This window comes from Alnus glutinosa, chromosome 4 (genome assembly GCF_958979055.1).
Source record: "Alnus glutinosa chromosome 4, dhAlnGlut1.1, whole genome shotgun sequence".
Taxonomy (NCBI): Eukaryota; Viridiplantae; Streptophyta; class Magnoliopsida; order Fagales; family Betulaceae; genus Alnus; species Alnus glutinosa.
The window spans coordinates 33423951-33442644 of record NC_084889.1 but is presented as its reverse complement, the minus strand read 5'-3'; the positions used below and the strand labels follow the sequence as shown (position 1 = coordinate 33442644).

At 34.5% G+C, this 18694-nt stretch overlaps 2 protein-coding genes and 1 pseudogene across 2 annotated transcripts; 2 read left to right on the top strand and 1 right to left on the bottom strand.

Annotated features, from left to right (window-relative positions):
* Positions 1-2224: 2224 nt before the first annotated feature.
* LOC133866346 (disease resistance protein Roq1-like) lies at positions 2225-3458 on the top strand (annotated as a pseudogene).
* A 2432-nt stretch (positions 3459-5890) lies between these two features.
* Positions 5891-12621, top strand: LOC133866010 (omega-6 fatty acid desaturase, chloroplastic). The gene is made up of 10 exons (XM_062302559.1): positions 5891-6096; positions 6177-6231; positions 8341-8576; positions 8997-9140; positions 9299-9450; positions 9931-10053; positions 10213-10390; positions 11235-11353; positions 12038-12152; positions 12261-12621. Exons 1-10 carry the CDS (start codon positions 6058-6060, stop codon positions 12420-12422), a joined length of 1323 nt encoding a protein of 440 aa, XP_062158543.1. The 5' UTR covers positions 5891-6057; the 3' UTR covers positions 12423-12621.
* A 1357-nt stretch (positions 12622-13978) lies between these two features.
* LOC133866009 (BTB/POZ domain-containing protein At2g24240-like) lies at positions 13979-16274 on the bottom strand. Its single transcript, XM_062302558.1, has one exon. The coding sequence runs from the start codon at positions 15570-15572 to the stop codon at positions 14247-14249; it is 1326 nt and encodes a 441-aa protein (XP_062158542.1). The 5' UTR covers positions 15573-16274; the 3' UTR covers positions 13979-14246.
* Between the last annotated feature and the right edge of the window lie 2420 nt (positions 16275-18694).

The window sequence follows — 18694 nt, the reverse complement described above, 5'->3', positions numbered from 1 at the left end:
TTTGACACTCAAACAAAACGCACACCCCGACTTAATCTCTTTTAGTTGTTATCCCTTTTATAATTATTTTCCTATGTTTTAAATTTTTTTTATTTAGTATATTTATCTTTTAAGTTTTTTTTTTTATTTTATCTTCTTTTCTTAAAACAAATTAAGGATGTTTTTAGAATTTTGACATCACTCCGTTACGATTTAACGGAAATTACTACTGGATTGGTGAAATTGAAATATAAATATACTAAATTGGAAGTACGTTTTTGAAGTTTAAAGAGTAGTTATAAATATAATAGAAGTTCAATGAGGGTTAAGTATAATTTTTCCTTAGTTTTACTGTCAATATAAGAAGTCTTTTATCATATTTTCAACTAACGAAAAAAAAAAAAAAAAAAAAAATGGAATATCTATCTCAATTAATCAGCTAATCCCATCATCATAAACTGTAGTAGAGCTAAAATTTTAGTTTACAGGGGCATGATAAAATTATAACTATAATTAAAAATATAAAAAATAATAATAATAATTATAGTTTAAAAAATATAGATATAACTTGCCATTTTTTTTTTTAACCTCTAGTATTAAAAAGCATATAATCTAATAATAAACGCGTTAATTATTAGATCCCATTCATTGCAATTTTCCATGAATGTTCTTGAAAGGCAGCAGGAGTTGCCAAGAAGTTGGTCATTTTTCTTCATTTTTTCTCTTTGGTCCCAGTTGATAATGGAGTGCCTTCTTGTGGGGCTCAAATTATGACCCTAACCAAAGTTGAACGTCCATCTTATTGATCCCATTCATTCGAATTTTCCATGCATGTTCTTGAAAGGCAGTAGGAAGTTGTCAAGAAGTTGCTCATTTTTCTTTAGCCTTGAAAATATCAACCAATCTTCTCAATTAAGGCGTTTGAATGGCCATTAATTTCCACTCGGTTTAGGACCACTATGAAAGAAGTGTCCCAGCGAAGATTTTTTTCAAACAAAAATGGTGGAATATAAATATAATGGTCAACTTCAAATGGTAGAATTGCAAAACAATCAGTTGGGGTGGATGTCATTTCACATCCGCGTGCTGTGTGGGCACGTTCTTCTCTATTCAACTTTAAATAGAGCCGTTTCTGGTTGCATACATAGAGCGATGACGGATGACTTCTTCCATGCCCATCCATTCATGGATTTATCATGTGTTTTTGAGTTTTATAGGCGGAGATATCCGCAACAATTTTAATGTTAATCTACATAATGTTTTGCGTCGAAATGGAATTAATACCTTTGTGGATGGATCTTAAATTGATACTTTTTAAAATTTTAATATTTTTTTTTAAAAAAAAAAATGATAAAAGATCAAGGATTATAATAGTAGTTCTTTTTTTTTTTTACCGGATGATTATAGTACATCGATATACACCTGTTTTCATGCATGTGAACTATTTTACATTTAAAATTTTCTACTTGTAATTAATCTTTTAAATTTTATTCAAGAATTAATTGAACTTAACCCATTCTTTTGTTTTAGACGGTATAATTTGCTTAAATAACTTATTCATTACCTAACATATTGAAAATTGATCTTTCCATTTGTTGGGGCATGTATGGTTTTCTACCGCTTACTTTTCTTTTTAGTCCTACATATATGTTTAATACATAATTCCTTCCATTATTTTAAACAGTTTAATTACTCTGAATCTCTTCCTGCTCATTTTTTTTATGTTATCAGAAAGAATTTTAAATTCGATAGAGTTTTCATTTACTTTAAGATCATATTTTGAAAGTTATTATTTACTATTCGCATATTAGATAATTGGCATTTTTTGAGCCTATTTTATAAAAGTAATGGGAAGATTCGTATTCAAGTAATCCTAAAAGTCACTTTTTTATCATTCTTGTATCCCTTCAAGAATAATGTGGCGTTTAAAATCACCATTAAGCTTTTGATTGATCACTACTGAATTTTGATCAAGTGGTGATTTTTATGTCACATCTTTTTTGGAGAAACAAAAATGATACAAAAGTGACTTCTAGAATTACTCCTCGTAGTCGGTAGGAGAATTGGGATTTAGGGAGGGGAAGATTATCCCTTTCATATATCATAGCATACCATTGTCATTGGTTATGGAGAAAAAATCAAATCATTGTAACTAGATCATATTCCTTTTCTTTTTATTGTGAATTAAAGTAACTCATTAGATTTTTTTTTTCTTTTTTTATCATCTTTTTGTATTGATAGGAATGAAGTTGAATTTATTCAAGAAATTATTGAATGGGTGAATTCAATATTGGTAAGCAAGACATACTTCCAAGTTGCCCAGCATCCCGTTGGATTATAGTCTCATCTACAAGATGTGAAGTCACTTTTAGGTATGGAGAAGAATATTGACATTACATGCATGGTAGGGATCTATAGAACTAGTGGAACTGGTAAGACAACTATCGCCAAAGCTATCTACAACTTGATTGCTTCTCGGTTTGAAGGTAGTTGTTTTCTTTAAAATATTAGAGAAGTTTGTAGCCAAAAGAACGGTGTGATCCATTTGCAAGAAAAACTTCTTTCTAAGATCTTAGAAAACTCAAGTAGTGTAATGATTGACGATGTTGATAAAGGAATTACTTTGATAAAGCAGAAGCTTCATAGTTTAAGTGTACTTCTAGTTCTTGATGATGTGAATTGTTCAATCCAATTAGAAAAGCTAGCTGGAAAAGATGATTGGTTTGGTTTAGGAAGTAAAATCATCATAACAACAAAAGATAAACATTTGCTTCGTCCACATGGAATTGATTTAACATATCAAGTGAATGAGTTGAATCACAATGAAGCTCTTCAACTCTTTAGATGGAATGCCCTCGGAAGTGACAAACCTATCGAGAATTTTGAGGATCAAACTCACAGAACGTGCAATAATACGTTATGCATGGGGCCTTCCACTGGCTTTAATAGTAATGGGCTCGGATCTATTTGGCAAAAAGTTGCTTGAATGGGAAAGTGCATTGGATAGGTATAAAAAGCTTCGTAGTAAAAATATTCATAAAATACTTAAAGTAAGTTATGATGGGTTGATGGACACTGAGAAAAAAAAAATCATTGACATTGCGTGCTCGTTCAAAGGACAAAATATAGGTAATGTCACTAAAGGAGTAGACAAGTATGGTTTGTCTGTAAATGATAGTATTAAAGTGCTCGTGGATAAGTCTCTCATATCTATTGATAAGTTTGACACAATAATTATGCATGAGTTGCTGCAAGAGATGGGTAGAAACATTTCTCGATGGGATGCACCCAAGGAACCACCCAACAATGATGCAATGGGCTTTGTATTTTTGTGTCTTGTTTTATTTTTTATTTATTACTTTTTTATAAGAGGTTGACTTTCAGTTATTTTAGAATCATTATGATTAGGGTTAACCTTTAATCCATGGTCTATTTAATCCTAGTTTTTTAATTGTATTCGGTAGGTTACCATGATTTGAGAAAATTGAACAAATGTGGTCTCCCTCACGTCTCATTTCTCCCCTGTTTTCCTCTCTTTCCCGAGCTTATTTCTACTCTCTCTTTTCACTCTCTTCTCAATCAATCTTGAGTTTTGATTGTTTTCCATAACAATCACGATGCACAGAACTTACGCCACCACCAATATCACCCAATCAACCATCATCGACAGACACCAAGACATGCACCCCAACACACCGTTAAAAAGAAAGAAGGAAACTCAAAACAGAAAAACCAGTCATAAAAGCCCAAACAGAAGACGCTTATGCACTTCCACTCAATCTCCACATCCCAGGCTCCACTAATCTATCAATATTTTAATTCATCTCATATCTCGCCTTTTTAAAAACTCGAATCCGTGATACAGTGTTTGGATCTTATACCAAATTATTACGTAACGGGATAATTTAAGTTATTAGAAAGAACTTAAATTTCACAACACAATGTTGATTTTGATTCTTATTTCATTTATTCATAACACAACAACCTTTAAATAGAGAAGCTATTACAACATTCCTAAGGAAAATTAAAGTTAGGTCATCAATCAAACAACTCTTATAGAAATACATGCCTAATATGAAACGTGATAAAGGTATATCAAGGATATTATTCCTAGTTCAGGAATAGTGCTGACTTCAGGGATGGATTTCGAGATCCCCTCCCCCCTCAATTTTAAAAAAGAAAAAAAAAATTAGGTAAAAAATAAAAATTTAACCTACTAACTCTTACCAACAAATTTGTTTGGCATCTAGCCCTTACCTATAAGAGCTTTTAGCTATGTCCCTAGTTGATTTCTTGGTATTAGATTCATATGGCAAAACCTCGTTTGATCAATGACTAAAAGAAAATGTGTAATGTATTTTGGTTTTACTCGAAGGACAAAGGTTTTTTTTTATTATTTTTATTTTTATTTTTCAAAATGAGTTGAATGTTCTTCTTACTTAATCTATTCATTTTTAAGTTTAATATATATATATAAACTATTTGATGAAAAACATCTTCTTGTCTTGTGTCTGTTGTGGATTAGAAGCTCAACACGACTCCCAGGAAGAAAGATGTGTGCTATGCATTATTTTCTACTCCTTAGTCCTTTTCTCATCTTTCTAATTTTTAAAATTATTATTAAATTGTGTGGCCATGTAAGGGATACGCATAGGCCTCATAAATTTAATGGCAATTTTGAAAAATATGAGGATATGAGAAGAATTATGGAAAGAAATGAATCATTTCTTACGTAGCATTACTCTTCCCCTAATAAAACAACTCCAAATATAAAATATTTAAACTATTTTTATATTTAAACCACTTCAAAACACTTTTTAAATAATTTTTTCTTTAAAAAATTAATAAACGGAACCACAATTGAGTATATATTCATATGATTGTCACAGGAACATAATATTTGCGTCCAAATTGCTCTGACCCATGTTGTGCACATGGGGTTTTGTCCAAAAGTGTTGGACACCACAAATTGACGTGACCAAAGAAAGTGGTAGTAATGTTTGTACTATCATTTTAAATCACCTAATTAATTTATAATTAAAGCTATATAAAATCACTTAAAGCATTTACATTCGATTCAATACATTTTTTTTTAACTAAAAAAATTAGCCTTTTATTTTTAATTTTAATCAAAGCACTTACATTTCAAAGTCATGTACATGTCCTATAATGAGGTTTTTTTTTTTTTAATTTTTTTTTTCTTGAGCTGCGTCATCACCACCAATTTTTGAGCTAAAATAACCAGAAGATGCGCCTACATTTTTACTCAAATTTGCATCTCTGTTAGTCTAAAATAACTTTTGGCTTGCCGGGTGTGAATGTTATATAAAGCTCACTTTCAAAATAAAGAATTAATGTAAAAATTAACTCTCTTAATTCATTGATTGGATCTAAATATAAGACTAACTTTATGAGATGGGAATCATGCCACGTTTCTCATTTGACAAATTAACCAAGTGGGCTCCCTATCCAGTATCCACCCATAAGAGAAATGTCTCACGCAATTCATGCTATGAATATGTTACATAAATATCACGTATGAAATGAAACGAGTTTTGCGTGAAATGTGATACACGCTATGTATATATTTTGAACAATTGCACCAATATTCTTTAAACTTTTTATGTCATATTATTCTAAAAGAATATGTGCAAAATGATTGAAACTTTTTTCCTGGTTTTATAACAGTTTTGAATCTTTTGATGGCACTTTTGTGTTTTTAAAATCATTAACAAACAATTTAAAATATAAATTCTAAAAAAGAAAAAACATTTATCATTTTATTTTACTCAGAATTAAAAAATATTTCCACAACCATTATAAAAAATTCTCTTAATTTTAATAAATGTTTTTTTTTTTTTTTTTTTTTATTATTCTTCTAAGGTTGAAAATCGGCATACTAATATGGTGTGGTGGACATCGAAAATCTATCCAAACTTGGAGGCTGAGGCAGAGAGGTACGAGGGTGTTTAAGGACCCTCCATCTTTTTCACGTTCACTCACTCTCACAAAGACACACAGAGTTTCAAAGGGGAGTGGGGGCCTTTGGGAATTGGAATTTCAGCAGCTCTGCTTGGAATGGCTTGCAGACTTGCAGACTCTGTGTTCCTTTTCATGGTACCTTTTTTTTTTTGGCTTCTTCTTCTTCTTCTTTGCCTTTTTTGTTTCTCATTTTTGTTTTTTGGATTGAATTTCAGGGCCCCCATCAAAAACCAAGTGGGAGTCAAAGAATTTTAGCTCATTGTTCTCAAGGTATGTTACTCTTTCTCTCTCTTTGTAGGATAAGTTTTTGTCATAGCTTCATCGAATTTTTTGTGATCTTTGATTGTTTATTCTGGCCAAGATTTGAGCTTTATTAGCTTTTTCATGTCTTTTGGTCCAAATGGGGATATGGGTTCTGTTTAATTGGTGCCTCTTGTGGTTCTTAGAAAAAGTCAGTTGCATTGTGAGTTTAGCGTAGCAAATTGGGCTTTAGAATTGGCAAAAACAGGAACTTGCTGGATAGAATGCTTCAAACTAGTTAGATTTTAGAATCCGGCGTGGAAAAATGAAGGATTTTGTGCAAGAATAAGCAAGGAATTAAGGAGAAAGTGACAAAAGAAAGCACTAAGGTGGATGAAAAACATTTTGCTGGAGTCCTCTCTTCTCACTTTAAGCCTCTCAATATCTGTTTCACAATCCACTTCTTTATTATCGTTTAAGTAGAAGGCATTTCACATACTTAGAAGAAAAAAAAAGGGCATTTCACATGCAATTTGCCATCTGTTTCAGAATATTCCATTTAGGCCAAGGAAATCATCAAATCAATATGGGTTGGCTATTCTGGTTCTGGTGGCAGCCACCAATATCTAAATTTGTACGAACATAATCAACTAACGCCAACTTTACCTTAAAGTTGGCGTTAAGGTAAACAAACCTTTTCACTGGTGTGCGTATACTAATAGTATTAAACAGCTTATACTTCTAAGTTTTTGTGGGAAAGTATTGTAGATTGTTACTAGATATGCGCTTAAAGTAGTCACTTTCTCTACTAAAGTGCCACCCAATGGAATTCACCAGCTCCCAACTTGAACTCCGGGCAGTGACTGTTGCACCTCTTGATATCATTGTAATATTTGCTTTACCCAGTGCACTTCTATTGCTGCCATTCAAATTTAATTGAAAATTGTAATCAAATTGTTATCTTAACTTGGAAACATACTTTAATGTTCTTATCATGTTATTATTTGGGACTCTGCATCAACTATATTACAGGTTGACTGGCACCCATTACACATCCAAAAACCTTTTACGGCATTACCAAAAAAAAAAAAAATCAAGTTGTGTGCGAACACTTGATGATTACATCATTCTTAGTATTGAACTTTGTTAAGGGTTCAGGATTCTTCTCTTGTTGTGAAGTTGATTTTGCTTGAGTAAAATACTGTCGGCAAAGTTCCGTCTATGTTGAGAAAAGTAAGCCTAGATGATTTGTTAATAGCAAAAATACATACACTTCCCTGGCTGACAAGATATTTTTCCGCTATAGAGGAGTCTTTATATTGATCAAAGATGCATTGCATGAGCTTGACATAACAAAGCTCTTGTTTTTTTTTTTTCTGCATGCACCTTGTAGATGAGGTTCTATTCAACATAGATATAGTGAACAAAGAATCACTTCCTGAATTCTGGAGTTTCTTCCTTAGAAAGCATTTGAGTGCATATCTAGTTACGACTTGCATCCTAGGTGTTTCCAACTTTGCATCTTTGATCACTGTAAAACCTCCTTGACAATGGAAAATTATAATTTTAGGCAACAGACTAAACAATGGTGGTGTTTTGGTTATCACCAATTCTGTAGCCTTAGTGAACAAAGAATCACTTCCTGAATTCTGGAGTTTCTTCCTTAGAAAGCATTTGAGTGCATATCTAGTAATGACTTACATCCTAGGTGTTTCCAACTTTGCATCTTTGATCACTGTAAAACCTCCTCGACAATGGAAAATTATAATGTTAGGCAACAGACTAAGCAATGGTAGTGGTTTGGTTATCACCAATCCTGTAGCCTTACTTTTCTCGACATGTATGGGTATGAGGACCGGTTGTTTCTCACAGCCATTAGAATATTGGATGGTGCTTTCAATGTTCTCTCCAGTTATTGTCATATGCAAGTAACATAAGAGGAAAAAACTAAATTTATTTACTGTCTGACTAGCACTATCCCCCAATCTCTTGATCCTTTGAGTTGGACTTCTTCTTTGAATAAAATTGTTATACATTGTCAAAACTATGCAAGATTCATATTTGTTTGAACTATCATTGCCTACAGCATTTTCTAACTTACCATTATAGGCACATCATATTGCTTATTCTGATAGACAGGCAGATATTATCTGAAGGGGGAAAGACTTCTCCAAAAGGGAATCAGGCATCAGCAGTTTTTATTTTCAAAGAGGACTAAAGTTCTGCAAGCTGTTGCAGTTCCAATTGTACCATCTTTAGCAGATAGTGCCGAGTATAGGAATCAATTAGCTGAAAGATATGGTTTTAAGCAAATTGGAGAACCACTTCCTGAAAATGTTAAATTAAAAGATGTCATTGATACCCTTCCAAAAAAGGTAATGCTTCCATAAGATGCATATGGCATCCGAATTCTTTTATATTGTTTGCCAAGAACATGGATTTTGTGAATAAGATTTTGGACACGTTACCTGGGAGATATCTGAGCCAAACATTGTTCTGTTGAAATGAGTAAGACTGTTTTATCAGGTTAACTTCCCTCCTTGAGCAATTGCTCTTAGTTTTATGCTTGGAGATGCAGAGTCCTTTACTTGAGTATCAAAACAATAGTATTTATTTGTATCTAGTGAGAAGAGGGGTATTGGCAAGATAAAGAGAAGAGAGGCATTGAATAATGATTCACCCTTTCTCTCTCTCTCTCTCTATCTCTCTCCCTCCCTCCTTTTAAGACTGAATTTATATCCCAACTGAAATTGATGATATTTCCATTTCAACTTTTCATTTCCAAACTTTTGAAGGTGTTTGAGATTGATAACGTGAAAGCATGGAAATCAGTTTTAATATCCGTCACTTCCTATGCCTTGGGGCTCCTTGTGATTTCAAAAGTCCCATGGTATCTACTTCCACTGGCTTGGGCATGGACAGGGACTGCAGTAACAGGGGTTAGTTCTGCATCTTTACTATGTGGTATATTTCTTGTGAATTATAATGTGTCATTCCCTCCTCTTCACCCCCCCTCCCCTCTTTTCTCTCTTCCTCCAATACTATTAGGTGTATATCCTAGGTAACTCATTTATTTTTTTTCCTTGTTTCTGTAAAGTTCTTTGTAATAGGCCATGATTGTGCTCACAAATCATTTTCAAGGAACAAATTAGTGGAAGATATTGTTGGAACCTTGGCCTTTTTGCCTCTAATTTATCCATATGAGCCGTGGAGATTTAAGCACGATCAGCATCATGCAAAAACAAACATGTATGTAACTTTTCCTATTGAATTATCTCAGGCAATACGTAAGAAGAAATATGGCTTGCTTAGTATCAAATGTATATAGCCCAGTCTTTTGGATTGTAGTGGAAATTGTCTCATCCCAATGTATGGTATGTACCTAGAGACACACACGCCCACACCCACACCCACATACACATTATGTTTCACATGATATATGATATATCTAATAAAAGTTTTATATCTCCCTTTAGCCAAATATCTTATTATATGAAATAATTATATTTTGATGAAAAGCACATAAATATACGGTATATGTAATGATAGATATATGTTAAAAGGACAGTCGTATCCTCTTTTTTGATAAATATATATAATTGTATGTTTGTATGTGTGAATCTTTATTTTTGTGTGTTAGTTTGGCTAGTTTACTACTTCCATGAAGTTACTGGTCTTTTTCCATCTTCAAAAATTTTATCTATATTCCCGTCTATCTTATGTCTATAGGTTGTGTGAAGATACAGCTTGGCACCCTGTTTGGAAAGAGGAGTTTGATAAAGCTCCTGTTTTGCGCAAGGCAATTATATATGGATATGGCCCATTTAGACCGTGGATGTCTATAGGTCACTGGTGTGTATGAAATACAAGGAATCATATGGAGCAATTATTTCTATTTCAAATTTATCATGGTTAATCTTAAATTTGATATGTATTGGCTTGATTAATCTTAAATTTCATATGTTTTTATTTGATAATTATTTGTTCCAACATTAATAAGCATCCTAATAGGTTGATCTGGCACTTCAAATTGAACAAGTTCAGACCAAGCGAAGTGAAAAGGGTGAAGATAAGTTTGGCTTGTGTGTTTGCGTTTATGGCAATTGGATGGCCATTGATTATCTTCAAGACGGGTATTGTGGGATGGATCAAGTTCTGGTTGATGCCATGGTTGGGCTATCACTTTTGGGTAATGCTGCTTCCTGTTCTCTTGCAGTAATATTTGGACACAGTATGAACCACACTAAACTGATAAAATCTTTCAATAGCTCTCTCATATCCAGGAAATACATGGTATTAGTCAAATGGTCCATCAATTTTTCATAGTGATACACACAGCGGAAGGGAACTCCCTTTCCTACTGTACTACACACATTACAACAAATTTTATAGCCCAAAACTATGAAAATAATATACCGTATGTGGTTTATTTCTTACTATTTGAATTCTCCGCAACCCAAATCAAATATGCCTAAGGCAACCACCTGGATTGTGAATTTATTATTTCTTTCTAACTAGATTTATAGTTCATTCACCCTCCTGGGAGGTCCTCATGTTGTACCACTTCTATCAAAAACATTAATAAATATTCATGAATACTATGATAGTATGATGCAAGACTTCAGTGTCAATAACATGATTTTATGCATCCATTGCTTTTGTCTGCTCAAATGCGTTGCTTTACCGCCAAGCTAAAGGTGGTAATTGGTAACAAATTTTTAGCAAGATCCATTCAGGAGTAATAATTCATAGTACTCTTGAATGGATCTTGCTAAAAATTTGTTACCAATTACCACCGTTAGCTTGGTGGCCTATCTATGATAGTTTTAAAGTACTTGGGAAGTTTAATTTTTGCTGGTCCTAAATAATTTTTTTTTTTTTTATATGTAAAAAAATTTTCTAAATTTTCTAGAACTACAAATTTTCGTAGTTTACGCAATTCCTCAAGGTCATTTGTGAATATGATGATTTGACCGTTCAGATTATATATCTTTTTTTTGTCCAAGTATTTTTGTTTTTCTTTGTATTTGTAGATGAGTACTTTCACCATGGTCCATCATTCGGCTCCTCACATACCATTCAAACCTTCAAATGAGTGGAATGCCGCTCAGGCCCAGCTTAATGGAACAGTTCACTGTGATTACCCTAGATGGTAATGACTCTTTTATTCTTTATCTCTGTGTGTGTGTGTGTGTGTGTGTCTGTGCTCTCTTGCTTCTATAATTGGAACAGAGAGTGGATATGTTTTGAAATATGATGCTGTTAGATGGTACATAAAGCTTTTACCTTCTTATGGCTGTAGGCACTTTCTTTGGTTATCTTTCCAAATATCGCTTGCTTATTGATTTTTCCTTGGGTATCTGGGAAATCCCTAGGCCATGTGACATCTTAATTGGTCCTTTCTAGATTTTGTACGAACTTTGCATACCTGGCGTGCTCTTATCTTAAGATGTGCCCCAGTCAGAGAAGAAAGGGACATTGTTCTTTTCAAAAATGTTTTCCCGTGAAAACTTCTTCATCTAAACCATGATTCCCTAATTAAAGGGATAGTGACATGAATGCTAGTATGAAGGCACTAATAAGTGACTGAAGATATTACCTTTTCTGATCTTTGGTTGGCAGTGATCTAGTTCTAGGGCCACTTTTAGGAATTTCTGGTGAAACAAATGTCAAAATTGAAGAACATGTCTGATTTTCTATTGAAAAATTGCCAAAAAGAAATATTGAGCTTTAATACCAATAAATTTGTTCAAGTGGTTGAATAACAAGTAGTAATTATTTACCATCTCTGTGAATAAGTAGACTGCTAACTGTTGGCTCCTTTTGTCATGGACAGGATTGAGATACTATGTCATGATATTAATGTCCATATCCCCCACCATGTTTCTTCAAGGATACCAAGCTATAATTTGCGGGCAGCCCATAAGTCTCTTCATGAAAATTGGGGAAAGGTAGGATTGATAAGTCCTCCACACACACACACATTGTGTCCATAATCTCCTAACTGAAGCCAAAATAGTTGCTCTTCTAATTCATTTTCTCTCCCATGTCTTTAACAGTATCTGAACGAGGCTTCATGGAATTGGCGTTTGATGAAGACAATAATGACTGTTTGTCATGTTTATGATAAGGAGCAAAACTACATTTCCTTTGAGCAACTTGCCCCTAAAGAATCTCAACCAATTACATTTCTCAGGAAAGTGATGCCTGATTATGCTTGATTTATCATTTCCTATGGGGTCCATGGCTCTTTGGTTCTTTCTTATCTGTTATCTTTTTGTTCTGGGTCAAATTAGGTTTGCTATTTCATTTATCTTATCTCTTCTTGCTTATGTTGTACTACAATATTGAAACTTTATGATTGATAGAGAAAACCAATTGAAAGAAGCTTCCAAGAAGTTCACATATCAGTTTTGATTACTGGATTGGCTTATATGCAAGGGTGATGAATTCATTGTCATTTGGACTATCCAAGAAAACCCCCTCCTTTTTAAGGTGAAAGATTGTGCTTCATTGGATAAAAGTGGCAACATTATCCTTGGATGACTGGATAAATCAGATCTCACTTTGCTAGTGAATTTAAATACATAAAAGGGTCAGGCTACTATTGGTAGGACCACTGGAGCCTCTCATTTTTTATTGATGTCTGACACTTGTCTCTCCTTACAGAGTATCTTCTCATAAAAATATCTATGTTTTTGCTAGTTTACAGACATCTAAGCTCTTTTATTAATTGTTTTTTACCGGTTTACTGACACTTAAGTTCATCTCATTTGCTAGTGACTGACATCTAAGCTCCTTGTTATGGCCAATTTTATAAACCTAGACTAGACTGCTACCCTTAAGACTTTTCTAAGTTATTTTTCTATTAATGGATAGGACTTTCGGGTCAAACTGACTGAGTATATTAATTCTTATGTGGGCTCCAATTAAATTGGGATTTGTTCTACATAAGAGTTTAAAATTAATCTTGGTACTCTTCATTAGATTAGGCTGGAAGCAAACCAGCGAAAGTTTGTCTTTGAGTGGAAGTGAGATATATTAATATAATAATAGTGGAAAAAGGGAAGGAAATATAAAACTATATAGATCAATCTTAATTTTACTATTTATTTAAACAGATTTGATTTATCAACTATAACCCGTTAATTTCGCATTATAATTTACCTATAAAACTATATAGGTCAATTATAATCCGATCTATCTAATTTTGTGTTAAGTTCATGACGTGTTTGTAGGTCTCATAAAAAATTGCCAGCCCTATTAATAGGTGTCAAAGAAAGGCAGAGGACTGCATTTGGTTTAATGGGTATGATCATTAGCAGATTTGGTACACCGGATAAAGCTCTCATGATATTCAAAGTACATCTGTTATATATATATATATATAACAAACTCTGGAGTTTTTAGCTCCTGAAACAAAGGCTACACCTAACAACTTTGCAGCAGAGTGACTAAAAAATTCATAAATCTGTCAACCAATTTGGCAGTTACAACTACTCACATGAAAAAAGCATCTGTCTGTGTGTGTTTGTGTTTGTGAGCGAGCAAATCTGGAATCTGTACGAGAGCATTGGGATGCATCAAAGTAACATGGAAGGACAGGAAGGGAATTAACTTTGTGAAAGCAGAGGTCAAAAGAAGAAAAGAGAATGAGGGTCTGTCAAAAAGAGAGAGGAAAGCGGCATTTCGGGCCCCTTCGAAAATGAAATGTTGTGCAAGTAGACCCATAATTGACAAATACGTGTATTTCTGCAGAAAAACAAAAATTCATCTCTGTAATAGCAACTAAGCAATCAATTTCATTTCTTTTGTGACAATGGGAAGCCCCCATTCACACTCATAATTTTAGATGTTCCTCTTGGTTTTATGAGGGTATACTTGGTTAACACAAAGCCTATACAAGCCTAGAAAATCTAAGTTCCCTAACATGTGTACTCTTTTAGCTGCAACTCCATCTTCTGTAGTCTAGAAAACAAGAGGAAAACTATGAATATAAAAAAGGAAGAAACACAGCCACCTAAACAAGCAAACCGTTAGCTGAATCATATAATTGGCGGAGGTGGAGTCTCCCATATATCAAACACATTTTCTTCACTGTGCAGTGCAAAAAGCCGATCACCTCCGATCGAAAAATCGCATATTGAACCTCCATAGCTTCGTCGTAGCCTAGATGTTAAAACCCAATCAGGACCACAAAACACCGATATGCAATCGTTCATTGACGAGAAGAGTTGACCCTCATGCAATGCCAACTTAGGGTAACATGGCTCATCCGGCATCTTCCCTTTCATCAACCGGCTTCTTGAGCTCCACCTAATGCTCCCTGCAGTGCTTCTCAAGTCCATGAAACCCAAATCCTCATACTCATTCACCACACAGATGGAGCTATTCTCCTCCATTGCTATTGCATCTCTAACCCGCTTCTCATCCCCTGTTATAGGAGCTCCAACATCAGACCAAGACCAGACCATCTTCTTGTCCCTAAAATCCAACAGACTAATGTAACAGTTGTCCTTCCTAGGAAACAATGTTGCAACCAATAAACAGTTGCTCCCATGTAACCATTGAAGCTTGTCAGCTTCACCAAGTGACCAGCCAAGAGGCTCATAGAAAAAATCAATCTGTTTTCCTGTTACTTGGTCCCAAACTCCAATCCCATACTCATTGCTCCTGCCTTTACAACTAGAAAATATCTTATAATCCGGGCTGAAACTCAAAGATCCAGCAGTGTAGCTCTTAACTTGGTTCTCATGATTGACTTGAAACTTGTATCTCAGGTCCCCTGTGGATGAACTAAACAGACCCATTCCACCATCTCCGCGGCCTAATCGCTCACACACGCTGATCACAATGTTCTGCGAGTCAATCCAGCCAACATCATTGACTCTCTGGTAATCAAGAGTGATTGGCGCGTGCTCATCCAGCATCCAATCATAGACGTGAACCATGCTACCATGAGCGACGCAGCAACCGCCGTCTGGGCCAGCTCGAATCGCCGTTCCGTCGCCTGGTGCTTGACCGGTTATCGACCGCGAAAGCCGCAATCTATTGCCGTCGAATTGACCCCATTTGGCTGACCGAACGTGGTCGAGAAGGCCATAGAAAAGGGCCTCCCTGTAGAGGAGCTTTTCTGGGATATTGGCAGGAACATAGAGCTCTCCGGTTCGGAGGAGATCGAGGAGGATAGCAAAGCAATCCGGGTTCCGATCAATGAAGTGTTCTTCGGAAATATCTGTTTGTAGAGTCCAATTCTCGTCGAACATTGCTCCGAATATCGAGTTTCGGCCGGCGTTGGCGAGGGTTGTTGCGGTTGTTTCGAAGATTCTGCCTCCAACATTGAATCTCACCGTGTCTTTCTGAATTCCCATGATTGGATTAGCTCAAAATTTGAGAACGGAGTCTTTGAAGTGGGAGACCAGGACAACAGGGAGGACTAGAATTTGATAAGACTGGTTTGTGTCAGAGAGCCAAAAATTGTGAAGCAAAAGCAGAGAATTTTCAGGGAAAGAAATGAGATATTTCCTAGAGCGTGGGAGAGAATTATCGGACTGTTTGACCTTTTGGAAAAGACTAATCTTCAAGGATCAAAACCAGATGAATATGGAGCAAATCATCGTACTTTTAAGCAGAGAAGTTATACGTTGGATTGAGTTTCCTGGCAGAAAACAGAGCAAAACACCACGTAGAAACGGGAAAGTTTGATTACATGATGAAGAAATTTGATCAAATTCTGAGAAAAGAAGATCTGGGTATTGACGAGAGGTGACCATCAGAGGTGGGTTTTTAAATTCGTGGGATTTGGTGAGAACGAATCGAAGAATTGGAGCGGTTGGATTTCAAAAAATTGACTCATTCTCTCTCTCTCTCACTTTGCTTTCTCCATGTTCTTGTCCCTCTTTTTCCACGTTTGTCCTCTGGCCTTCCATTAGCCCGGACATAGTTGAACTTTTCCTAGAGTACTTTGTGATGGGGTCCACTACGCTATAGCCTCCTCCTCAGATCTACACCGTTGAATAATTCCCTATTTCACATCAAGGGATTTAAGCAGATCATCTAGTGGTGGGACATTAGGGTTGAGGAACGACGTAGGGGGACACAATGATATGTCCTATTATTAATTCTTGCTGAATGGTTAAGACTTAAGGGGGTTCCCATGAAGTCAGCTCCCTTACATTAAAGAGAAACCGTGTCTTGTGGGTTGTTTTAATGTTTCTCTTTCAAGTTCAAACAATTGAAAATTTATTACAAAAGGGGAAAATGATATCACTAATTAGGGTTCACGTCTGTCCCCATCTTATCAATGAAATAATAATTTATATCCTATTTGAATAGACAATATAATAATTTATAACTCATTGGTTAGAAGGAAATTCGGACAATTCAATCTATTAACTGACATATGTCCTTATTGTGGATAGTATTAAAATGGGGTTGAGTCAGCTGAGATGTTGAAAAATTGAAATATCAAGCGGGATGCGAATAAGGCCGCTCATACCATAACTAAAGAGGTTATTTTATGTGTTATAAATAGAATTTTGGTTGAAATCTAACTTATATCTGTGGTATTGTAACTAGGGAGCTTTTGCCCGTAGGTAATTGAAGATTTTTCAATAAAGATTTCTATCTTTTCAAAAAAAAAAAACTGACTTATATCCTTAAACATACTCTGTTTGTTAAAAGTTATGTTTTCTATCTTTGATTCTCTCTTGTCAAAACAAAAATATTAGAAAACAACCTAAACACAAAACCCTTATATATATATATACACAACACCTTTTTTAAACCAAAAAAAAATACACTTCAAAAATACATTAACAATCAAAACTAATTAAATGCTTTTTTTAAATAAAAAAAAAAAATTAATTACATGCTATAATTAAGAACAAATAACAATTTAATAACTGGATTGAATGAATTTCTTTTCCATCAATTTGAAAGAAAATTTCGAAGTTTGGAATTAATTATTTTTGGTATGTCAAATCTAGGACACTATATTATTAGTTTGTGTTGCTTTGTTTAAGCTGTTCCACGGCCGCCACTGCAATTCAAGATTCCGGGCTATAGACGGCACAATATATTACATTTCTTGACTTTAAGGTTTAACGTACTAAATTAAGATTGCATATTTTATATTCTTTTTCTTTTTTCTTTTTTCTTTTTCAACATTCCGTAACGTTAAGGATAAACATTCAATGGTGGAGCAGGCAATGATTATAATGAGTGTTATTTTATTTACAATTTATGTGGTAATTCACATGAGATTTATCACGTCAAATAGTAAAATATGAACTACTACATAACACTCAACGTAATATTCATTTCCGTAAAAGAGAAACGATACACGAACTCTCAAGTTTACTCTTCCAAATACTTGCTCACTGACGTATCAGTACAAATTATCATTGAATTTTAAATGGAACACCGTTAGAGTTTGAATTCAATAGTAATTTGCACGATCATGTCAGAGAGCGAGTATTTAGAAGTGTAAACTTGAGAGTTTGTGTGATATTTTTCTCTTCTGTAAAATGTGAACTTATACAGAATTATAGTAAAAACTACAGTATTCCGAACATTTTCGTATCTTAAGACCTACCTTAATAATGTAGTTTAACATAGAACTTACCAAAAGTACATTCTTCATCTTTTAAGTACCAAAAGTGAAGTGTATCATCAATTCATGGCTATGGATTATGATTAGTAATTACTTAAGCAATCTTCCAAACTTTTTGTCAAAAATTAACCAATTTTTGTCCAAAGCTTCATGATGACATTATTAGAAGCTTACTTAAACCTTAAGAGACAACGGATAACATCATTATTTTGCTTTTGTCTTGTTCTTCTTTTAGTTAATTGGTCATTGTCTATCAGTACACACATCATTGTTTCCACTTCATCTCATGTTGCTTCTGATTCATTACGCAAGTACCAAGTAAAGCAGCTTCCACCAGTTTATTTCACAAGTAATTCTTTTTCCTCCACCGGGGCCTCCTCTTTGATTCACTACAAAAATCGCTGCAGTTTGACACGTGTCTACAGTACCCGTTACTGTAGACACGCGTCAAATTTGACACGTGTCACAAGTGACACGTGTCAAATTGTGCAAGCGTCAAAAATGGACATGCGTATGAAATACACGTGTCCAATTGGACACGTGTATTTTATACGCGTGTGCAAGTGGACACGAGTATAAAATACTCGTGTCAAACTGGACACGTGTCTTATTACACGTGTCCATTTGGACACGAGTATAAAATACTCGTGTCGAACTGGACACGTGTAATAAGACACGTGTCCAGTTTGACACGAGTATTTTATACTCGTGTCCACTTGCACACGTGTATTAAGACACGTGTCCAGTTTGACACGAGTATTTTATACTCGTGTCCACTTGCACACGTGTATTTTTACACGTGGCAAATTGGTATTTTTTGCCAAAATAAACATTAAAAAAAAAATCAGTGTTGTATTAATTTTTTAAAATTAAAAAAAA